Source organism: Pan paniscus, chromosome 13 (assembly GCF_029289425.2).
Source record: "Pan paniscus chromosome 13, NHGRI_mPanPan1-v2.0_pri, whole genome shotgun sequence".
NCBI lineage: Eukaryota > Metazoa > Chordata > Mammalia > Primates > Hominidae > Pan > Pan paniscus.
In genome coordinates, this window is record NC_073262.2 from 15,874,612 (window position 1) to 15,900,144 (window position 25,533).

Sequence of the window (25,533 nt, forward strand, 5' to 3'; positions counted from 1 at the left end):
GCTGTCTTCTTGTGTCCTCACATGGTGGAAAGGGTGAGGCAGTTTTTTGAGGTCTCTTTTAAAAGAGAACTAATCCCATTCATGTGGGGGTCTGCCCTCATGACCTAATCACTTTCCAAAGGCCCCACTTCCTAATACCATCACCCTGGGGGTTAAACTTTCAACACACGAATTGGTTGGAGAGTGAGAGAACATAGACATTCAGTCTGTAGCCCCCAGGGATGTAGCCACTGAATAAAATAATCTAGAACTTCATCTAGAGGCAGTTTATAAGTCACATAAGAAAACCAGTTTTACTTATAGTCACATAAAACTTTTGATAAAAAACAACCCTAGTTGATAAGCCATTTGTTTACTGGACTTGGCTCTGAAGAAATGACTTTTGGCTAATCCTCAAAATGAAATCTACTCACAGAGGGCAAGATCTGCCACCAGTGAAGACGTTGAAAACAATGTGCTGTAGGCTTTGAAGGCAAGTCTAAAGAAGAGCTTCTAAAAGTATTTTGCACAACGGTAGCGTTAAAAGAGTAGGCACATGGGCCCCGAGATAACATCTGTGAAGAGGAGGACCAGGGTGTGTTTCCTTTTGTATGTTTAAGTAATAAGTCAGTGATTACTTTATAATTAAACCATATTCCTCTTGGTCTGTCCATAATAAGGTCACTCTGTAATTTATAATAGGCTTCTCACCAAATTCAAGCTTTACAACAACCCTATAGGTTAAATATTCCCGTGAATTTTATAGATGAAGAAACAGAGTAAGTGAAAGAGTTCATACTCAATTCAAGTCTCTTGAGTCTAAAATCAGTGCTCTCTCTACATAAGAAGTTAGTTGCTAAGATCACACAACTTGAGAAGGGAGAAGACAGTTTTCACAGTCCCTCCCCTCTGACCAGTAGGCTGCTTGGGGTACTTTTACAACTTACCTGCTCTGAATTAAGGCTCTCTGTGAATCTGATTCATCTGCCAATTTGCAAACAGTCAGCCCTGTAGTACGTACCTAAGTTGATTTTTAAAATACTATTTCTCATCTTAAAATAATGGAAATTGAGTGACATAAATTTCCTGGACACTTTTTAAGATCCAAAGACAATTTGCTAATTTGTCGTTACAATCAAAGAGCCCCCCAAAAGGCGTAAGAACTGGATTTTGATTTGGACTCTGTTCCTTAGTTTCTTTAACATATTGGGGGCCGGGAGTGGTGGCTCACACCTGTAATCCCAGCACTTTGGGAGGCCGAGGCGGGCAGATCACGAGGTCAGGAGATTGAGACCATCCTGGCTAACACAGTGAAACCCCGTCTCTACAAAAAAAAAAAAAAAAAAATTAGCCGGGTATGGTGGCGGGCGCCTGTAGTCCCAGCTACTCGGGAGGCTGAGGTAGGAGAATGGCATGAACCCAGGAGGCAGAGCTTGCAGTGAGCCGAGATCGCACTACACTGCACCCCAGCCTGGGCGACAGAGCAAGATTCCATCTCAAAAAAAAAAAGAAAAAGATATTGGGAAAACTCACTTAAACTCTATGGGCTTCTGTACCACTAAGGCTTCTCAAATTTGATGCAAGTAATGAGAACTTGCTGTGGCTAACTTAAGCCACAGGAGAAGGATACTGCAAGACTCACAAATGCTTGAAAGTTTCGGAACAGGTTTGGAAATGGGTAAGAACCAAGGACCGGGTTGACCTGAACTGAAAGGAAATTGAGGTGCTATTAGGGACAAATATGAAATGAAGGATGAACTGTCTCTGACATCCTTTGCTTCTGTGTTTGGAGATGAGTAAGCAGGGAGGGGGTGCATATGCAAACAGGGTGGTCAGAAATGCTTTGGCCGGATGTGTGACTGAAGGCTATGTGCAGCTGAAGAAGGCTGGGCCACCACAGTAGCAGAGAGGCTGACCAATTTGGCATGCAGCAAGCAGGAAGTAGAAGGGATCTTAAGCAAGCAAAGTGTTTGGGTAGACAAGATTATGAGGAATGAGCACCAATGACATTTCCAACAAGCACTGAAAGCTTCCAAATGCTTCTAACAGTTACTGCCTTTACAAACACAGGACAGTCTTGACTATGTGAGACTGTGACAGTTTCCTCATGCCTATGAAATGAGAGATAGTACTTAGCACTGACATGAGCTTCATATTTGAAGGCAGCAAACTACTGAACCACATGTAGCTTCCGAAACCAAAAGATGCAAACTGGCAGGCCACAGGTCAGATATGACATGAAGAAAAAAATTAGTTACTATCTTAGCCTAGTTTGTGCTGCTTACAGAATATCAGAGACTGGGTAATTTATAGAGAACACAAATTATTTTTCATAGTTTTAGAGGCTGGGAAGTCCAAGATCAAAGGGCCATCACCTGGTGAAGGCGTCCCTGCTGTGTCAAAACATGGTGGAAGGCATCACGTGGGCAAAAGAGAGAGAGGGAAGCGGGGGCAAACTCCTTTTTATCAGGCACCCCGTCCTGTGATTCCTTCATGAAGACAGTGTCCTCCTGGCCTAATCACCTCTTAAAGCTCCCACCTCTCAGCACTGTTGCACTGGAAATTATATTTCTCACACAGGAACTTTGGGGAACACATTCAAACCATTACAGTGACCAAAGATAAAAATGCAGATTTCAGATTTCTCTTGCGGAAGAAAAAAGGCTCTGGCAATACCAGGGCTGTATTTCCACATGGCAACAGTTGTCTGTTGCCCTCTGTTGGGTTGTGGGCTCTCACATTGCCATACCCTCCTCACGGCCCCCTTCACTCATGACAGTACCTGCCTAGACCTCGAAGCACTAGTTTCCAACCCTGCTTGAGTTAACTACTTCCATGACAACTGTGCAAGGCCAGAGTGTGGGCAGCTACCTTGAGGGCCACCGGCATGGGCTGCCCAAGTGACCGAGGGCACTAACCTCTGCTCTCGAAACTTCTTTGGTAGGATCTCTTCACTCCTGACTTACTACTTGTAACTGCTGGAAACAACCATTTATTCTACCCCTACTAAACCACATCTGTCTTTTCTGTCAGAGCCAATCTTCAAGCATATGCTTCCTCAAAAGACTTTAATTACCAGGTAGTAGAAGCGGCAGCAAAGAGTCCCCATCTAGCATCTTCTAAAATGTAGTGGAGAAACCAACGACAACGAATCCGAGACAACCAGTTGTTTGACTTCTCTGAAAACAACCTCTAAAAAAAGCCTTCTCTCGTGAATAGCTGCAGACATGCTGGGCACTAATTGATGATGATGCCCTTTAGTGAGTCTCCTCTGCACATACCTGATTCCATTTGGATGCTGGCCCTCACATACTTCTATCTGCGAACTCCGGAACACAGAATATCATACAATGTATGATTCAATCTGGACTCGCCGGAGCCATTCTCTACAAAGCAGACACAACTTTTTCTTGCCTAAATCCTTTCAAGTTGCTTTATTTTTATTTTTAAACTAATTACCATAAATCTAATTTATCAAGCTGCTTTTAAGATAAACTTTAAAATGCTTAGAGCAGTCTACAAATTCTTGCACTGTTTCACTCTTCCTTATCTCTCAGGCTTCATCTCCCATTGCATCTTCTCTGTCTCTTTCATATGGATCTTCTTTCAATTTGTGGAAGAAGCCAAGCTTGTTCCTGCCTCAGGTCCTTGACACTTGCTGTTCACTCTCCTGGGAGACTCTTCCCCCCATCTCAGCTTTTAAACACCAGCTGGTCAGACTCCTTACCCGCCTTCCACCTTCCTCTCATTCTCCCACTCCTTGCCTTCATTTCTCAGAGTCCTCCGCTCTCTTCTTTCTATTGCTCTTAACACAATTTGTCTGTTTTCCGCTAATCTGTAAACTCTACAAGAGAACTTAACTATTTTGCATCCCACCGAATATTCGGAGTCAGCACAGACCCCGTCATAATAGAGTAGGTAAGCAATGCTTACCTGTCAAATGAATGAATGAAACACCCGATTCATCCCCCAAGCCAGCTTAATACCACATTAGATGATCTTATGGACTGAATAAGACATCCTTCCTTTTAAAGAATATTTTTATTTTAGCTTCACATCAGCAAACCCCGAACGGTTCATCCTAAGATAAGCCTGGTAGAGAGGAAAGATATTAACCTTCTAGGGTCCTAAAGTGGAACTAGGAACTTATTAGATATGCAAATTCTCAGGCATTATTTCAGATAGCCCAGTCAGAGAATTCTGGGGGTGTGGCCGAGCAATCTGTTTTAACAAACCTTTCAGGTAATTCTGATACACACTAAAGTTTGAAAGGTTTCCTTAAGGCTTTCCAGTTTTCTTTTCTTTTTTGGAGGGATGGGGGGGGGTCTCCCCATGTGGCCCAGGCTGGTCTCGAACTCCTAGCCTCAAGCTATCCTATCCTCCCACCTCGGCCTTCCAAAGCATTGAAATTACAGGCATGACCCACTGCGGCCCGCCTCCGTTTTTAACTTAAAAAATTTTTCTTTGGGGGGGAGCCTTAATCCTTTCTATTACCCTGCTAGTAGAATCTTACTACTCCTGAGGGTAATCTTTGTCATAATCCAAAAGCCTTGAATAAAGGCCTATTTGTATAGTTATGCAGAATATATTCCTGGGAGGTTTGCCTTCCTTAGGAGCACAGGTCGGTCCTGGGAGGTGGGGGTTGGGGGGCAGGGCTACATTCTAAAGTCCTGTAACAACGCACAAGTACAACTGAATAAAACTCGGAACAAAGGCATCAGGGCCACGGTGCAAGTCTTTGTTCATCCGTTCCCCGACTGCTCACCCTGTCTGATACCGCTCTTTTCCACCCAGAAAAGCAGCCACTCAAGTTTTAAGAATGGATGTATGCCGCGGACGTTTTCGATTAGGCCGTTTTCTCCCAGGCACTGGAGGATATTCGTGGCTGCAGGAGGCGCTTCCACCCTTTCCTCAACCTAGCAAAGAAGTAACTGAAACTAACCCAAGGGTTACAACCGAAAAGCCCCTTCCAGCTTCAGAAGCAGAACTGGAAGCTCGGATAGACTTCTCCGCCTCTACACTCCTGGAAAACCCGCAGTGGATTTCACTAACTTCAGGATCGGAGCCCAGGCAGGCGAACGTACCTTATTGCGCATGCTCGCTAGCCCCTCCCGCTCGGAGCGGAAGGGGGAGCGCTGGGGGCCTGGGCCTGGCCTGGCCGGGGCGTCGGCACCGGCGGCCATCTTGGCTTCCCGGGGAAAGGCGGCGTGAGGGGAAGAAGTTGTAGGGTGGGGGCAGGAGTGAGGAAGAGGGAGGAGAGAGGGGGAGGAGGCCGCGGCGGGGCAGGGCGGGGACTGCCTGCCTGCCTGGGTTGCGGAAGTGATAGCCGCTGACCGAGCCTGCTGCTTTCTTGCTACTGCTTCGGCTTCCCGGCTACCCCCCGGACGGTGAAGGCGGCCCAGCTGTGGATGGTCAGATAGCCCTTGTCTCCCGCCGCCAATCTCTGGCCCCTAGCAGCACGGAGCACACGGCGGCAGCAGCAGCAGCAGGCGAGGAGGAAGATGGCGGGACGGCTGCCGGCCTGTGTGGTGGACTGTGGCACGGGGTAAGGGGGCTTACGGGCGGGGGTGGGGAAACTGAGGCGGAGGAAGGAAAATGGCGGGGGAGGGAGGAGGCCGGGAAATGAATGGTGCGGCGAGGTGCCGCCGCCGGCTGTCAGTCCTAGACCCGCCGGCCAGCGAGGGGTGGGGCCCGGAGCCAGGGCCTCGCGGGTCCCCTCGTTTCTCTCTCCTAGGACTGGGGCGGGGGCGCGGGCCCGAGATTCAACCCCCAACCCTCCCAGCGGCTTTCTCCGCGCGACCCCTCCCGGCCCTTCCCCCACTACGGTGGGCAGTGCCGCCCAAAGAGCGCTGGGGACGGTCGTCTTGGGGGTGGTCCCTGGGCCCGACCCATCCGGCTTTCCTTTCTCTCCGCGCCCGTTTTTGCCAGTCGGTTTGGGGACCCGGGGGCCGAGCTCGGGGACTGGCCTGGCAGGGGAGCTAGAAAAGAGAAGCGCTCCTGGTAGGTTTTGCAAGATCGCTGTGACAACATTCTGCCCAGGGTGTGGGTGGGGAAAGGGAAGAATCGGACTCTGCAAATGGGAACCTACAGTGGGGCTTTCATTTGACCACCCACCTTCTCCTTTCGACTCCTGGTCATTTCCATCTCCCTCTGCGTTTTAACCGGTGAACCAAGTCACATTTTAATTCGAGGGAGAAACATGTCATGTGTTACTTCTGGAGCCTGAAAAAAGTCCCCCAGTGAGCAAGCGCGCTGCAACTTCCTTAGTTTTGTCAAAGCCGCTTCCTGCTTTCAGTCTTTTATACCCTTATAAGGTAGTTTTTAGTTTCCAACCTGAGCACATCTTACTAGAACTTTTAAAATTAAGCAGGTTTTAAAGAGACTGAATTACCGGTGCTTGGTGTCCATTTATATGACTTAAAAAAATGTACTTATGTTTCATGGAGTGGGGGAAAGGAAGCACCCTGGAAAATAAACTAATTTAAGTTGTATTCGTTCATTCTGTGATGGTATCTTGAAGGAAGCAGGAAGGTATAGAGGTATATAGGAATGTGTTTAAGTTGCAAATAGTTACTCGTAGATACGTAGGGTAGTTTGCGAAAATGTAGAATGGCTTTAAAGTGTGGTCGTTCATTTTGTATTAATAGACATTTTAGAGAGTTGTACCACACTCATAACTGCATAGAGAATAGACTACCCTTATTTTTATGTAGAATCACTGCTTCACGATGACATATAGGAAAGTGTTTTTTTTTTTCTGTGCTGATTACATCTCTCCAATTCCCAGAACACTCCCAGTTTTTTTTTTTTTTTTTTTGAGGGGGAAGTCAGTGAGGGGTGGACTGTCAGGCTTGTTTTTTTTACTATTAATTATAATTATTGATTTCATTATTGTTACTTAAAAGATTGTGTGTCCTTCACTCTTTATGTGAAATTTCTTTAATCTTCATTCTCATAACTAGCTAGTGTGGCAGTTTCTAAAATCCCAGTTAGGTAGAGAGAAACCACCAACTTCTTAATATTCTCCTAGGAAAACACTAGCCTTGGAACTTCTATGTATTTTTTTGATGAACACTTTATTTAAAAGTTTTTCCTTAATTCAGTCTCATTTCTCTGAACCAATAATTTTTTTTATTTCTCCCTTCTTAGTCTAATTGGTGAGTATTTTTATGTCTAGGTTCAGTTTTAAAATTAGATTTGGCCTGAGTCAGTAGGATAGGACTTTTCAAATGTGTTTTGTTAAAGTGACGAATATTGCTACATAATTAATGCTTTAGAAATTACTGAGTTTTCAAAAAAAATAGTGTAAATAATTGTGGCCCTGAGAAATAATATGGTAACATCTCAAGTAGTATGTTACTTTTCTAATCTCCATTTTCCCCCTTTTGAAATAGTTTCGAATTAGTATACAAGATGTCTCATTGAGGTAAACTGTCCTTAAGTGACCTCCTTTCCTAAAGGGCAACCTTGAATTTAAAACATGCTGAATGACCAGTAGGATCGGGAAGAGGGGTTCAATTTCACCTAGGCTATTTCTGTTTTAAAATTACGATTATCACAATAGTATATTTTTAAGTTATTACATTGGTTTCTCCAATAAGGAGAGGTTATTAACTGCACGTTGATGATTTGAATGGAACTGATTAGGAGTCCCCTTGCCACCTCACTCTCTTTTACCATTTGTCACAATCTGAAATTCCCCCTTTAGAGTTTCAGTTATTTTGGTTCTCAAAAGGCTTTTTGGTCTTACAAGTTTCCAGTGGTGCCTCCTGGGAAGTTACACCTTCAGCTTTATTTGCACATGGAGGATAAGTCCTTGAGGTTGAGGACCCTGAGATAAACATCTCTAAGTATGGCCTTAACAGGGAGCTTTTACATTTCAAAATTCTGTGGTCCCCGAATGCAAATTGTGCACCTCTAATTTGTCTAATTTTTTTTATGCTTTAGAGAATGCATTCAGCTCTTAGGTCTCTAAATTACAATTACTCACTTAGTTTAAGTAAAAAGTTATAACCTGAATCAGGTTGCTCGTTTCATTCATTATATAAATTAGGGGAAAGGTGGCTGAAAAAAAAGTGGCCATCTGTAAAACTTGATCGTCTTAGATAGGAAAGCTGTTAAGAGTTAGGAAACTTGAAACTTAATCCCAAAACTTTTAGGGATCGTCCAGCAAAACTCAACATATGAATCACCTAGATTCAGGTCATAAAAGAGAATACTTATTTTGAAAACAATTTGAAAAGAAATCATTCACATTGATACCCTTATCTACACACTTTTTTGGTCTGTATTGGAAAGCATGGTAAAATACAATTGGGGCACATAGATTCCCATTGGTGGCTTGAAAACTAAATAACAGAACTCAAACCTGCTGTTACTGGTGAGAAAAGCATTTTCTTTAAAAGGCATTCACAGACATTTTTTAAAAAAACATTGTAACACTTGTACGATCATCCTAAGGTTTTTTTTTTTCTGGGCGGTGGAAGGGATCGTTTTTTAAATGTGTTTTTTGCTTTTTGTTTTTTTGTTTGTTTGTTTGTTTGTTTTGAGATGGAGTCTTGCCCTGTCGCCGGGCTGGAGTGCAGTGCCACGATCTCGGCTCACTGCAACCTCCACCTCCCAGGTTCAAGCTATTCTCCTGCCTCAGCCTCCCGAGTAGCTGGGACTACAGGCACATGCCACCACATCCAGTTAATTTTTCTATTTTTAGTAGAGATGGGGTTTCACCATGTTGACCAGGATGGTCTCCATCTCCTGACCTCGTGATCCACCCGCCTCAACCTCCCAAAGTGCTGGGATTACAGGTGTGAGCCACTGCGCCCAGCCTTAAATGTTTTTTTTTAAATGCATGTTTTTACTCAAGTTTCTCCATCATTCAAGCCAAATGAGGGCGCTCCTTATTAACTCCTTGTTATATCGTAGCTTGGTTACAGAGCTGCATTGTGAATTTCCTTTTCCCTTTTATGTCTTTTTTTTTCCCCTGGTAAATAAAATATTGGTAAATTAGTTCCACTGATTATGATAGCAGAGGTTAATATAGCCCTATGGTCAAAGTCTTGGATATATTCATATCTGGAGCGGATTAAGGAATTTTGCTAACTGACTTCAACTTCTTAGCAATCTTAAAATGTAAGCTTAAATATCTTGTAGGAGTCAGTGAAAGAGGAGCATGTTCATCTTGTGGCCACAATTCAGCAATTAGTGCAGATAAGAATGATCTTGTTTGAAGAGCCGTGGGGAAAAGCTGGGTAAATGAAGGAAGGTGTATGTGGGAAGTTCATGTTTCTTCCATGAATTCTGTGCGTATTGTTTAATAATAATGCTGTTTCTTTTTTTTTTTTTTGAGATGGAGTTTTGTTCTCATCGCCCAGGCTGGAGTGCAGTGGCATGATCTTGGCTCACTGCAACCTCTTTCTGCCTCCTGGGTTCAGGTGATTTTCTGCCTCAGCCTCCCAAGTAGCTGGGATTATAGGCGCCCACTACCACGCCCAGCTAAATTTTGTATTTTTAGTAGAGACAGAGTTTCACCATGTTGGCCAGGCTGTTGAACTCCTGACCTCAGGTGATCCACCCACCTCATCCTCCCAGAGTGCTGGGATTACAGACGTGAGCCACTGCACCGGCTTAATAATGCTATTTCTTTAGCCATCTCCAAAGGCAGAAATATTCACAATAGCTTCTTAACCAAAAAGCACTCATTGAAATTCTTATTCCTTGATGAGTCATGCTTTGCATGCTGTTTGAAGTAAGTACAACAGACATGCTCCTAGTGAGAAGTCAGACTCTTACTTAGACTTAGTGGAAAACTCTCCCTCCTTTCCTGCCTGCCAATTTTGTGTTGAAATATTGACTTTGGATTGCAAATACTATATTGCGGTGAACGAACTTTCAGGCTTATTGTAAAACACAGTTCAGAATTTTAGGCACAGAACGGAAAGGTCCTGTGGAGGACCTGCTGGCCATGCTTTCTGTGACAGCTATTTTTTAACCTAATTTTATAAGTGAAAAAACAGAATGAGAGAATTTAAATTACCTTTTTGATGCCGTCTACCTGGCAGGTGGTTCGATCTGCTATTTGGACCTGAGTTCTTCTTTATTTAAGTCCTGTGTTCTTTCTGTTAACACTCCGGGGACTCCTGACTGCCTTTTCAGAACTTTATGTGTTGCTTCATTGTTGTTAGTAAAGTTAACTGTATTTCTGTTTAAAGAACTCTTACAAAAAAAAATCTCAGCCTTATGAATTTGATTCACCTAATTAGAGAAAACCCTCTGTGTAATCTTTACTTGGTTTAGGTCCCCCCCCCACCCCCCCGCCGATATGTGAATGCCTAGACTATTTCCTTGTTACTTTGCTTAAATTTAATCTCTAGAAAAAAATTACTCTGTAGGTTGTGTTTCTCAGGAAATAATAATAGCTAGCATTTATCGAGAATTGTATGTCAGCCCCTGTGCTAAATGCTTTATATTATCTCATTAACTTTCACAACAACCTGGAAAGTATTATCTTTGTTTTATAGGCTAGAAAATTTAGTCTTAAGAGAGGTTAAGCTACTTACCCAAGATACTGTAGCAAGTAAGTATGGCAGAGCCACTACACTAGATCTTCCTTCCGTAGAAGATGAACGTTTGACATGGCTTGGTGCATAGTAGGAATTCAAATCTTTGTTGTATGAATGAATGAACAAGAATTAGGAGTATGGTTTTTAAAAAAACTATGCATCAGAAACACCCCATACCCAGTGACTCAGAATCTCAAGGGTTGGACTATGAATATTCATTTACATAGGCTTCCTAGATGATTCTTCAGCAGCCCATTCAAGGGCTAACTTTGCAGAAATTCTGAAACCTGGTATTGGTGGTGGAGTTGGAGCAGAAGAGATAAGTTAGGAAAAGATTGTTTTTTTCCTTTCTTTTTACGTTTCTTCTGGCAGTTATATTTTGTGTTATTTTATTTACGGGTAGCAAAGGCTTTGTAGTTATCTGTTGTTGAGTTCAAGCTCTATCACTTAATAGCTATATGACTTTATACACTTCAACCTCTGCAGGTCTTATTTCTTCCCACCTGTAATTTGGAGATGATAGTGTATACCTTATAGGTTTTTTTTGTTTGTTTTTGAGACTGGGTCTCTGTTGCCCAAACTGGAGTTCAATGGCAAGATCATGGCTCACTGCATCCTCAAACTCCTATGTTCAAGCTGTCTTCCTGCCTCAGTCCCCCGAGTAGCTGGGACTACAGGCACATGCCACCATGTGTGGCTACTTTTAAAAATTTTTTGTAGAGATGGGGTCTCACCGTGTTGCCTCAGGCTGGTCTCAAACTTCTAGCACAAGTAATCCTCTTGCCCTGACCTCTTAAAGTGTTGAGATTACAGGAGTGAGCCACCATGCCCAGTTTTGTTTTGTTTTGTTCTGTTTTTTGATAATGCTTGAAAATGGTTCAGCACAGTGCCTGGCACACAGTAAGGGCACAATATATTTTAAATATAATAATTGGTTGGCTTTCTTTTTTTTTTTGAGTTTAAGTTCTTAAAGAAAGGAATACAGTGTGTTATGCTTATTTTCTTATCTCCTGCAGGCCTTGGCCTGCCTACCACACACAGTCCTCTGCACAGTCAAAATGTTTTTGCTGATTTGAGAGATTGAAGGAGGTATAGCTAGGACTTGGCAGTTGATTCCAGTGGATTGTAAATAGGCATCAATGAATAGTTCAAGATTGTAAGCCTGAGTGATTGGGACAATAAGGGAGTTAGTTTTAAGAAACTGAGTAAAATTGGAATTTGTTGTTGAATTTGGAATGATGATTTATAATTGGAAACATTCTAGAGGAAATTAGAAATACAGGACCTTTGGGAATGAAGGTGGATATTTGGGAATCATAATTTGTTAACTGAAGCTAATAAGATGAGAGCATTCAGAGAGAAAAGAACGGAAAGATTGACTATCAGTTTCCCTTCTTTAAAAAAATTGTGGATATGTGATCTAGCTTCTTGAGCATCACAGTGACTGATTGGCTCGTGGTAATTGATCGCTATGCTGACAATCTTATCTCCACCTATGTCATTCAGTTTTCTAAGAGGCAAAATCCTTAATCAGGAGGAGAGTTTAGCTCTAGCTAAATTTCCCTTGTCCAGCATGCTCCTGCTCCCCCAACTTGTGGAAACAGCTAAAGGATTGGACTAGGAGCAGAAGTTTGGAATGGTTAAAATGTAGCAACATGTGTTTCCTGAAACAAAATTCCACTATAATAAAAAAGCATTTGAATGCTCCCCTGTAATTCTGTTGGAGCTTGTCGCCTTTTTTATGACACAACCATAATCAGTGATAGACAGTAGCATAAAGAAGCAAGAGCAAAGCAATTAAGTAATAATAGCACTACAAAAATGTGTGCTGTAGCTTACCAAGCACAACATTTATGAATTATTAGGAGATAAGGTGCTGTTATTGGATTGTTTTAAATTTAGTTCTTTGAAATAGGATAGTGACTAATATTAGTTTGTGTGCTGATTTTATAACTTTATATGGGCCTTTATATCAGGAAACAACGTAACCTACATAATTGACTAATACCAGAGCAAAAAAAAGAAAAAAAATTCTAGTTTTTTTAAAGGACGATTTTGCAGAATTTTAATAATAATTTTGTTTCAGAATTTTCAAAATTCTTTCCAAACTGTCGATTTAAACTCAAGCCATTCTTACATACTCCTTGGAACCAGGAAAGGAATAGCTTGAATTTGTGTGGCCAGATGTATTTTTTTTTTTGTTTTTTGAGGCAGAGTGTTGCTCTGTCACCCAGGCTAGAGTGCAGTGGCGTGATCTTGGCTCGCTGAAACCTCTGTCTCCAGGGTTCAAGCTATTCTTCTGCCTCAGCCTCCCGAGTAGCTGGAATTATAGGCACCCGCCACGACGCCTGGCTAATTTTTGTGTTTTTAGTAGAGACCGGGTTTCACCATATTGGCCAGGGTGATATTGAACTCCTGAGCTCAAGTGATCCACCCGTCTCGGCCAGATGTATTCTTTCAGCTTTCCTTCTGCTCCCCAACCCTAATACATACCTGAGAAGAATATTCATCTGTTCGGATACTCAACATGCCATCTTTTCCTCCTGCCGAAGGACACTACCTAAACGTTTTATTTTTAAACATTTTGTCCTTGCTTTAAGACTTTGTGTCATTTGTGAAAATGCAATGCTCTTGGGAAGGGTTTCTGTGCTTTTCAGTATTTAGTGTAAAGGAGAGGTTACAATGAGGAGGATAAAAGTCCTAGAGAGAGAATTAGGGTGCAGAAGACCTTGTAGTTTAGGGTTGGCTTAATCTACTGTAAACATGTAAACCATGTTTTTAGTATTAGTGAATGACAGGACACAAGTGTTTGCCTAGTTATAGAGATTATTTTAGTTAAATCTAGTGTGCTTCTGCTATAAGCATTTTTAAAATTCAGTTACTCAAGGGTGCAAATATAGCATTTAATGTGTATTTGTGAAACTTGCTTTAGTGAATTAAGGGAAATGCCTAATGACTCACACAGAATTATAGAGCTGAAAAGGGATTTTGAGAGATAATTTAATCCAGTCTTCATTTACAAATGAAACAGAGGCTCAGAGTTGAGAAATGTCTTTTGGGAGTGTTCCTAATTATTAATTGATAGTATTGTTGAGTTCTCTTAAATTTTCTTGTTGAGTTCACATTTATGAGTTAATAGTTGAAATTAAGTAATTGGAATAACATAATGTATTTTATTTATAGTTAAAGTAGTTTTGGTTGAGGCCTGCATCAGAATTCTTCAGTGTTTCGTTGTAATGCAGAGGCATACTGTATGGCACACATGAGAAACTAATTTTATGGTTCCCAATAATAATGTTTTAAACCAAGTTTAGAGATATTTTAAAAGTTGTGCTCTGTAGGTGCCAGGACAGATGACTTTCATAAAATGAATGCTCTTTTTAAAAAAATTTTTCTTTATGGTTTCAGAGATTTATATCTTTGGATTTTAATTATTAAAGATGTATTAAATGGGATGTGTACCAATCAGCCATTTCAAGGCCCTTTGCACGTTTTGTTTTGGATGTTATTACCTTTTCAGAAGCCCTGTGAGGTAGTTACTATTATAAATAATCCCATTTTAAAGATAAGTAGTAGATTTAGAATTTTAGTCCTGGGGTAGTCTCATTCCAGAGCTCACTGCTCTACTGTTCCCTAATTGAGATACATCCAAGGAGAGTGGTCAAATTATTAGTCCAGTTTTTAAGTGTCCATTTTATACATACTTAAACCCAAAGCTACTAATTTTTAGTACAAATATGAAACATATAGGGAGGTCTTAGTGACCAGTTCACTGATTTGATTAACCTGTAACACATTAAAGTGAAATATGGATTTGCTTACTGCTTATTTGAGTATTGCAAGGACTGATAATTGCTGATAAATTCAGGGCAGCTCAAGGAAATGATGCTAATTACATATATCTTCAAAAGGAAGGCATACATATTTCTGAAGCTGCAATTTGAAAATGAATAATCTCCACTGATGCATTACTTACTGTAATTATTTTACTCACTATGTATTATGTGCTCATTAATGACTGTACAAAACACATATGAAAGTAAAAAAATAGAAGAACTTAAAGTAATCAAGTATTTATTTCAGTCTCAGTTCTGTGCTGAACACTATGGTATATACAAGAAAACTAAGGCATGATTTTATACTTGAGGTTTACAGTTTAGTTTCAAAGATGAAACTAATATGTGTGAAATAATTATGGATGGCTTACTAGCATTTAATTGTTTGGGCAGATTAATAAGGGCTGTAGTATTTGGAGGATGATTTATGAAGAAGCTGAACTTGATCAGATCCTTGGAAAAGCATAAATAGGATGTGATAGATATATGGGAAGAAGGACTTCAAATCTAGGATGTGAGCTAAATTGAAAGCTCCGTAGTGGCAGGGATTATTTCTTTTTTGTTCATTCTCTATTCAAGTGATAGCGTCCTGCATAGTATTTAATAATGCCCAGCAAATATTTTACTGATAAAGGGAAGTCATGAAGGAGTTTCAAAGTATTTGGGGGATGGATCAGTTAGGAAATTGCCCTGCCTGGAATTCAGATATTTCTGTTGGAAGCTGCGGGACAGCAAGTAGTTTATTTACTCATCTTGCCTTATTTCAGAAGGATTTTAAATGGGGCAGAATGGTTTGCGATTTATTTGATAGACAGTAGTGGATTGTGTAGATCATTAAGCAAAAGAGTGATAAAAGGTAAATTTATGCACTATTAGTCTGGGTCTAGTATTTTATTTTATACAGCTTTATTGAGTTATAATTCACATACTGTAAAGTTTACTCTTTTAAAGTGTGTAATTGAGTAGTTTTTAGTATAGTCACAAGGTTGTGCAACTATTTCCAGTCAATTTCATTTTTTTTTAATGCCTGGATGCCACTTATTGGAATCCAGTCAATTTTAGAACATTTTCATGACCCCAAAAAACCCCACACCCAGTAGCAGTCACTCTCCGTTACCTGTACCCTCAACCCTTAGCAAACACTAATTTACTTTCTGTCTTTATGGATTTGCCTATTTTGGCCATTTCATGTAAATGGAATCATACAATTTGTGGCTTTTTGTGACTGATTTCTTTCATGGGGCAACTGCTGACTGCTGTAGTCGTTGTCTTCAGTGGTGATGGATGTATAGCAAAGGGACTGGGAAAACGTTGAGAATCTTTGAAAGCAAAATTAAAGGAATGGGTAGAGGGATAAAGGAAGGCCTATGGATAAAGGAAAATCATCTTGGGAAGGAAATGTTTACCAAATACTTAGTGAGTTTTATTCACTGTTAGGTCCTTTAATCCTTACGACAACCTCATGAATTTAGTTTTATTCCCGATGCATTAGGGCTAGTCTATGATCACAGGATCACAGGCTAGTAAATAGTGGAACAAGCATTCACTCATGTCTTTTTTATTTCAAGGTTCATGTTCTCCCCACTAGTGAAAAGGAGTTAAGATTTTAAGGTTTAGGCTTGAAGGGACCAGGAGAATGTTTCTGTTGACACACAGAGTAGGCGTCCAGGTTCTTCACTCAACAGTCCATCAGTATTTTTGTGTCAGGTTAAACATTGACTTGCATGTCGTGAGAAAAATGTTGGAGGGAATTGGAAAAGTTTTTTAAACCATTGCTGTTTATCTTTATAGCTAATATTGTCTTACTCTACTTGACAAATTTCCCTGTGAATCAGCCACTGCATTCTTGTTTTAAAAGTTTCTGGCTGGGCACGGTGGCTCATGCCTGTAATCCCAGCACTTTGGGAGGCCGAGGCCGCAGATCACCTGAGGTCGGGAGTTTGAGACCAGCCTAACCAACATGGAGAAACCCCATCTCTACTAAAAACACAAAATTAGCTGGGCGTGGTGGCACATGCCTGTAATCCCTGCTACTTGGGAGGCTGAGGCAGGAGAATTGCTTGAATCCAGCTACTCGGGAGGCTGAGTCAGGAGAATCGCTTGAACCTGGGAGGCAGAGGTTGTGGTGGGCCAAGATCGCGCTGTCGCACTTCAGCCTGGGCAATAAGAGCGAAACTCTGTTTCAGCAACAACAAAGTTTCTAACACCAAATTACCTTTTTGGGCTTTGGTATTGTATGACGAAAACTGGGTAAGCTGAGAATTAAGATATGGGAGTAGGCATTGGGATCAATTAGTAAACTCTATTTTCATTTGGGATTTATTTGGTAATCATATCTTACATAAAATTATATAAGATGTACTTTATTTTTATGATATGGTAAGAGTATAAGCAAGTCATTCATATTAGGATAGAATTATTTGAACTTTAGTGGTTGTCAGTGTTAAGGTTTTGGAAAGAGTTGTGCTAGATCATTAAAGTCTCTTCTATCCTTAAGCTCTGGGGTCTTATATTTATTTTGTTATATCATTTCATTTGTTGAACTATTGAAAGTTAAAACTTGTTCCGTATGTAGAGGCACAGGCAGAGTAGATTTAGCATCATTCTTAAGGGCCCTATAATTTTCAGAATTGTAATGGAACATTGGCTTCAAAGTCACCACTGTATTAGCCCCTAGCAAGAGAGTGTAATTATACATGTTTTAATGTACAAGCATTTGCAATTTGTAAAATTAAAAATAATATCCAAGGCAAAGGATGTTAATGCTTTTACAATACAGGCATAAGTTGTTTTACTACTGAAAAAGATTCTATTAATGGATTTCTTTTAGGTAAGTACAATCAATAATATAACAGATAACTGCATTTGTTAGAATTATGACCCATGAACATTTAATTATACTTACTTTATCTTTCTTGTTTTAAGGAACAAAAGAGCATTATTGATGACTGTCCCCAAATCCACTTCCCCTTTCCTCAGAGGCAGTTACTGTTGTGACAGACTCGCCTTTTTTTTTTGTATAAAACTCATCTTTCTTTTGCTGTTGATTTCTGCCAGTCCAGCCTCCTCTCTCACCTAGCCTTCTTATATTTCTACTATTATTCTTCTAGTCACCAAGGCTTTGATAGCTTCAAAAGTGCTTTTGAATTCTTTTCTCTATATTCCTTTCTCTAAGCAAGTTGTTTTTCTTTTTTTTTTTATGTAAAATGATGTATTATATATTTTATACAAGCAAATTGAGTACAGCTAAACCTCAGCTACAGGATTTTAGAGTACAATAGCAAGTTGTTTTTTAAGTCCCTTACCATCTCCCTTTCCCAGCCAAAATCAGCATTGTAGATTTTTTTCATTACTGCCATAGTAAGAGCTTTTCTATATATTTAACTTGTTTCTCTAGATCACAAAGAAACATTTTTGGTTTAGTTTTTTTTTTTCTTTTTGGAGACAGAGTCTCGCTCTGTCACTCAGGCTGGAGTGCAGTGACGTGATTTTGGCTCCCTGCAACCTCTTTCTCCCGGATTCAAGCGATTCTCCTGCCTCAGCCTCCTGAGTAGCTGAAATTACAGGTGCCCGTCACCACGCCTGGCTAGTTTTTGTATTTTTAGTAGAGTTGGGGTTTCGCCATGTTGGCCAGGGTGGCCTCAAACTCCTGACCTCAGGTGATTGCCCGCCTGGGCCTCCCAAAGTGCTGGGATTACAGGGATGAGCCACTGCTTCTGGCCACAACATGGTGTTTTGATATAAGTAAACCTTGTGTCAGGAGTCTTACAATCAAGCTAATTAATGTATTTGTTACCTGACATAGTTATCTTTTTTGTGTGATGACACTTAAGATCGCCTTTAGGCAAATTTCAACTGTAAAATACTGTATATTATTAACTGTGGTTACTATGCTATAGCTTAGATCACTAGTACTTATTCATCTTATAACTGGAAACTTGTACACATTGATCAACAGCTCTCCAATTCCTCCATTTCCCAATACCTGGCAACTCCCATGCTACTTATTTATCAGGTTCTATTTTAGATCCCCATATATGAGTACATTGTTTTCCTTATCTTTGATTTTCAGTGGTTTGTGCCTAAGTGTGGTTTTCTTTATATTTATTCTGCTTGGGTGTTCTTGAGCCTCTTAAATCTCTAAATTTCTGTCTTTCACTAAATTGGGAAAATTTTTAGCTACTATTCCGTTTTATTTGTTTGTTTCTGAGACTGAGTCTTGCTCTGTTGCCCAGGCTGGAGTGCAGTGGCGCAATCTTGGCCCACTGCAACCTCTGTCTCCCAGGTTCAGCGATTCTTGTGCCTCAGCTTCCTGAGTAGCTGGGATTACAGGCTTACACCACCATGCTCGGCTAATTGTCTTTTTTGTTTTTGAGACGGAGTCTCGCTCCGTTGCTGGGCTAGAGCGCAGTAGCGCGATCTCGGCTCACTGAAACCTCTGCCTCCTGGGTTAAAGCAATTCTCCTGCCTCAGCCTCCCATAATTTATTTTTAGTAGAGATGGAGTCTCGCCGTGTTGGCCATGCTGGTCTTGAACTCCTGGCCTCAAGTGATCTACCCACTTCGGCCTCCCTAAGTGCTGGGATTACAGGCGTGAGCCACCCCATCTGGCCTGTCACTATTTCTTTTTAAAAATATTTTTACTACACTCTCTTCTCCTTCTGGGACCTAAGTGTGTCACCTTTTTTTTTTTTTTTTTTTTTGAGACAGAGTCTTACTCTGTTGCCAAGGCTGGAGTGCAGTGGTTTGATCTCAGCTCACTGCAAGTTCCGCCTCCTGGGTTCACGCCATTCTCCCGCCTCAGCCTCCTGAGTAGCTGGGACCACAGGTGCCTGGCACTGCGCCCGGCTAATTTTATTATTGTGTTTTTAGTAGAGACGGGGTTTCTCCTTGTTAGCCAGGATGGTCTCGATTTCCTGACCTCGTGATCTGCCCACCTCGGCCTCCCAGAGTGCTAGGATTACACGTGTGAGCCACTGCGCCTGGCCGCGTGTGTCCCCTTTTTGATATTGTCCTTGATGAGTCCCTGAAGCTCTTTCCTTTTTCTTTGTTTTCTTTCCCCCTGATTTCAGAATGAATAATTTCTACTGCTTGGCCTTTATTTTCATTTATCTGGTGATATTTCCTTTATTATCAATTACAGGTCTATGTTAATACTCATTGTTGATTGGAAGTCTTTATCTGATAATTCCAGCATTTGGGTCATGTTAGAATTGCCTTCTGTTGAGTGTCTTCTCCCAGGAGAATGGGTTATGTTTTCCTGGTTCTTCCTATGTGAAGTAATTTTGGTTTGTATGACTATAACACTCTTGTTTATTCATTCTCTTGTTAAACATTTGTTTTTCTTCCAGTTTTGGGTCTTTATGAACTATTCTGTTGTGAACATACATGTACACAATTGTGTGGACAACTGTTTTTATTTTTCTTGTTTCTAGTAGATTCTAACTAGAGGTAGAATTCCTGGGTCAGATGGTAAGTGATAGTGAAATTGTTTTCGTAAGTGGCTGTATCATTTTGCATTCTAACTAGTAATGTTTTTTCTTTTGTTGTTGTTGTTATACAACCCTCCCTCCAACTAGTAATGTTTGAAAGCACCTCAGTGCACTTTTAATTTGCATTTTAAAAATCCCATGGAGTTGAGTCTCTTTTCATTTAATAACCATTTCTGTTGTTCTGGGAATGGTTAGTGTCTTTTTGCCTTTCCTTCTTTTGTTTCCTCCCTCCCTGTCCTTCCCTCCCTTGTCATTAACATCTAGGTACCCTTTATATGTTAAAGAGATTATATCTGTCTAGATAATTTGTGTAGATAATTTTTCTCTGTTACTCATTTTTCTTTTGGCTACTTTGGGTGTGTTTTTGTAAAGAAGTTTTTAATTTTTACATAGTTGAAATAACCTTTTATAGTGTATGGGTTTTAAGTTATAGTTAGAAAGTCTCCTGCACTCCAGGGTTATAAACTATATCACATTTTCTTTTAAACTTTATATTTGATACATTTAGATTTATCCTGCTTTAACATGTGCAGTAGGTATCCAGTATTATTTTCTTGGTGGTAACTGCTGAGGCTGGCAGGTCACGAGGTCAGGAGTTCAAGGCCAGCCTGGCCAACATGGTGAAACCCTGTCTCTACTAAAAATACAAAAATTAGCTGGGCATGGTGGTGGATGCCTGTAGTCTTAGCTACTTGGGAGGCTGAGGCAGGAGAATCGCTTGAACCCAGGAGACAGAGGTTGCAGTGAGCCGAGATGGCGCCACGGGACTCCACCCTAGGCGACAGAACAAGACTCCGTCTCAAAAAAAAAAAAATTTTTTTTTTTTTGTGGTATAATACTCATAAAGTTTACTGTTTAACTATTTCTAAGTGTGCAGTTTAGTGGCATAAAGTACATTCACATTATTGTCTAACCATCACCATCCTCCATGATCCATAACTTTTTTATCTTCCCAAACTGAAACTCTGCCCATTAAACAGTAACTTCCCGTTCTCTCCTCACATGCGAAGTCCCAGGCAAATACCATTCCACTTTCTGTCTTTATGAATTTGACTTTTCTAGGTACCTTCTATAAGTGGAATTGTACAATAGTTGTCCTTTTGTGATTGGTTTATTTTACTTATAATGTATTCAAGGTTCATCCATGTTGTAAGCATGTATCATGTGTTTCCTTTTTGAGGCTGAATAATATTCCATTGGAAGTATATATCATATTTTGTTTATCCATTCACATGTTGATGGATGCTTGGGTTGCTTCCACCTTTTAGCTATTGCAGATATTGCTGCTATGAACATGCATGTACAAGTACCTGTTCAAGTTCCTGCTTTCAGTTCTTTTGGGTATATACCCAGAAGTGGAATTGTTGGGTCGTGTAATTACTGTATTTAATTTTTGGAGGAACTATTTTATAGTTTTCCACAGCATTGCACCATTTTAAACTCTCACCAGCATTGCACAAGGGTTTCAGTTTCTTTACATCTTCCCCAACATTTGTTATTTTCTTGATAATAGCCATCCTAATGGGTGTAATGGGGTATTTCATTCTGGTTTTGATTTGCATTTTCTTTATTATTAGTAAGGTTGAACATCTTTTCTTGTGTTTGTTGGCCATTTGTATATTTTCTTTGGAGAAATGTCATTACAGGTTGATTGCTGATTTTTCAGTTGGGCTTTTTTTGGTTGTTGTGTTGTTCTTTATTCTGGATATTAATCCCTTACAGATAGTGATTTGCAAATATTTTCTCCCATTCTGTGGATTGCCTTTCCACTGTTGATAGTGTCCTTTGATACACAAGTTTTTAATTTTGATGAAGTTTTTCTCTTTTTTTCTTTTGTTGCTTGTGCTTTTGGTGTCATAGCCAAGAGATCATAGCCAAATTTAGTATCATGAAGCTTTTCACCTTATGTTTTTTTTCTAAGAGTTTTATAGTTTTAGCTCTTGTGTTTAGGTCTGTGATCAACTTTGAGTTAACTTTTGTGTATGGTGTAAGGTAAAGGTACAACTTCATTCTTTTGCATGTGGATATCCAGTTTTCCAGCACCATTTGTTCAAAAGACTGTCCTTTCTTCATCTTAGTAGTTATGGCATCCTTGTTAAAAATCATTTAATTATATATGTGAGAGTTTATTTCTGGGCTCCTGATTCTGTTAGTTCTTATGCCAGTACCATACTGTTTTGGTCACTATAGCTTTGTAGTAACTTTTAAAATGAGGAAGTGTGAGATCTCCAACTTGGTTCTTTTTCAGGATTATTTTGGCTATTCAGGATCCTTTGAGATCCATATGAATGTTAGGATGGATTTTTCTATTTCTGCAAAAATGTTATTAGGATTTTGATGGGAAATGCTTGAATCTGTGGATCGATTTGGGTAAATAGCTTTCAGATATGAAAGTTTGTCCCACGTCTGAATTCTGTACTAAATGCAATTATCCAGATGGCAAATTTAAGAAAAAATGAAGCCATTTAAACTTATTTTTAAAGCTTATTAGGAGGGAATGAGATCAGGTTGTTTACTAGCTGTCCAAAAGAGAGTTTTTGCTAAATGTAACTTAGAGCAGGGGAGAAGCTGCTTTTATGAATTACTTTTTTGTTTATTTTTTATTGTAATATTATAATAAGTTTTTAAAGACGGGGTCTTGCTCTGTTGCCCAACTGAAGTGCAGTGGGGCAGTCATAGCTCCTCCATGGCTCAAGTCATCCTCCCTGCCTCCCAAGTAGCTAGGACTACAGGTGTGAGCTGCTATGTCCAGCTGATTTTTAAATTTTTTGTAGAGATTTGGATCTTGATTTGTTGCCCAGGCTGGTGTTCACCTCTTGTCCTCAAGTGACCTTCCTGCTTTGGCCTCCCAAAGTGCTGGGACTACAGGCGTGAGCCGTCACACCCAGCTCATAAATGACCTTTTTGAATATCCAGGAAATCTTTACAGAAAATTGCAAGGGCTGTAGAAAAATAAATTATACTGATAGGATTTATAAATTCAAAGCAAAAATTTATTTTGGAAAAGTAAGGTTAAAAGTGGGTTGTTGGCCACGCACGGTGGCTCACAGCTGTAATCCCAGCACTTTGAGAGGCTGAGGCTGGCTGATCACCTGAGTTCAGGAGTTGGAGACCAGCCTGACCAACATGGAGAAACCCTGTCTCTACTGAAAATACAAAATTGGCCAGGCATGGTGGCGCATGCCTGTAATCCCAGCTACTTGGGAGGCTAAGGCAGGAAAATCACTTCAACCCAGGAGGTGCAGAGGTTGTGGTGAGCCGAGATCTCGCCATTGCACTCCAGCCTGGGCAACAAGAGCAAAACTCTGTCCCAAAAAAAAAAAAAGAAAAAAAAAGTGGGTTGCTGTGATACACTTGGTCAGTATCCTGAAGAACATCATTATTCTTTAGAGAGCAACAAACATGTGTATATGCTTAGAGAAATGCTTAATAGGAAAGTCATTTGAAACCTATTTGTATTATTACAAAAATATTTGAACTTTGTGTCACTGAAAAACAAGAGCCTTGAATTTAAAGATAGTGATTACATCCTTAAATTACAATTTAAAAAGTTCATATGTCAAATGCCAATTAGCTGTTAGCAGTTTTTTTTTTTTTTTTTTGTCAAAGAAAAAGCGAGAGAAACTTCTACCATCTACTTGTACAAAATTTCTTCTTTATGGTGACTATCAATTTTTAGAGTTCATAAAAATATCTTAAGGATAATATGTAGTTATTTCATGTGTAAAACTCAATAGAATTGGTAGGTTAATGGAGGCTAGTTTACATTTGAAAAGCTTTTATTTTGGAGTTTTAAATAAATTTAATATTTAATATACTTTCTAATTTTTTTCTTTTTCTAATAACAATTTTCAAACCTCTTCCTCTCCTTAAATGTTCCTCATCTCACATATAAGCATTAAAGTATTTTTATATGAGCATTAAAAAGTATTTTTTTAGTCTGAGATTTCTACGGTTGTGTTCTTATTTTTAAAATTATTGCAATGTATTTTCTGTACGCTTATTCTCTGAACTTTGACTTGTGTTTTTTTTAATTTTCAAATCTTAATTTTTAAAGTTTGCTAGTAGTATAAAGCGAGTGGTTTTAAAGAGTGATTTTTTTTGTCATTCAGCACTTTACTCCCTGCTGGAGAAAATGTGACTTTTTGAAGGTTGAGCCTTCAAAACCTTTTTTAAAGTTTAGGAGATAACTTTATTTTTTTAGATTGTGTCCTGTACCACATTTTTTTTGAGCCAGGAACCAAATTAGCTTTTAGAGTCTAAGCAACTTATGAAGTTAAGTAAACTGTGATATTTCCCCTCATATTTTTTAAGAATTGGTGAAAATATTGTTGTCTATGATTATTATCAAATGCTGTAATTTAGCAGTCTGCCTAACTAATGTAGACAGACTTTACATGATTTAGTTCTTTTGGGATATTTAAAATTTAAATCTAAGGTAGTAGAACATTAGTTACTGCTCCCCAAAATGTAGTAGATTATTTTGCTGTGGCATTTAAAATACATTAGAAGTGATTAAATAAATTATGGTATATCCATACAATTGGATACTGTATGCATTTATTCTTGTGTTTTGAGAAGAGCATTTTTGTTTTGATTACATATTGACTGTTTTGTATTAGGTTCATTTGATCCTTTTGGTGTTTATTTTGAAAGTAATTCATTGATGAATATACTCAGCCTAGGAAATTTGATTTTGGCCAAGAATGGGGTCTTGATCAGTCTGGTAAGCTGGTTAAATGAATGTTTCTTAAGGGAATTTCTACTGTAATGTGGTCTGTACTTCAAATATTACTGTAATATTTAGGAGATGATATTTACACACATAAAAATATGTGTGGCTTATGGTTGAAATGAAGAGTAGTCGAAAGAAAGGATGCCTGATAGTTAAAATGATCAGGAAAGACTTCCTGGAGAAGTTTTAAGTTGTGATAAAAGTTTTTTGTTGTTGTTGTTGTTGTTTTTTGGGAGGGTGCAGTGTAAGCGTAGGTAATATGTGAGGGGGGAATAGGGAATAGACAAGATATAAGGGAAAAAAGAGTAGCAGGTGTAGTATGCTTAGAGCTGGGTTTATGTAAGCAAGTGATAGCAGATGCTTATAAAAATTGGAAATGATTATGGAGAACTTTCATATTCAGCTGAAGGAATCAGAGAATGATATAATTGTTCATGTGGATGGGCCTTTAGGAACAATTTTACAATGAACAATTTTACAGAAATGGAAACAAGCTTGTACTTAATCTTGTAGGCAGTAGAGCATCATTTGAAGATTTTTGAGTTAGGCCGTTTGAAATTGGGAAATATGTATTTGGTCTTCAACTCCATTTTCGGACATACAACTCCTATAATTCTTAGAAACTCCAAAGTGATGTCTGTTTGAGTGCTAATGGGATGACTGTTGGCTGGCAGCCCCTAGGTAACTTCAAGATGGGGCTGGTCACTTGAAAGACCAAGGCATGATTAGTGAGTTGGGACTTCCAGCCCCACCCTCCAGCCACTGGGGCTGAAGGTTAAGTTGATCACCAGTGGCCAATGGTTTAATCAATCCTGTCTATGCACTGAAGCCTCTATAAAAACCCAAAGGACAGAGTTTGGAGAGCTTTCAGATAGCTGAACACGTGGAGGTTCTGGGAGGGTGGTACGCTCGAGAGGGTGTGGAACGTCTACG

The 25,533-nt window shown here is 39.7% G+C and overlaps 1 protein-coding gene across 2 annotated transcripts in view; it reads left to right on the forward strand.

Annotated features, from left to right (window-relative positions):
* Nucleotides 1-1,378: 1,378 nt before the first annotated feature.
* The window catches only part of ACTR3 (actin related protein 3), a 76,279-nt gene continuing 52,124 nt past the window's right edge, over nucleotides 1,379-25,533 (forward strand). For both annotated transcript variants that reach the window (XM_063595109.1, XM_063595110.1), the window contains exon 1: nucleotides 1,379-5,524. In XM_063595109.1, the coding sequence (XP_063451179.1) occupies nucleotides 5,481-5,524 (44 nt within the window). In that variant the 5' untranslated portion in view covers nucleotides 1,379-5,480. The remainder of the gene's footprint in view (nucleotides 5,525-25,533) is intronic.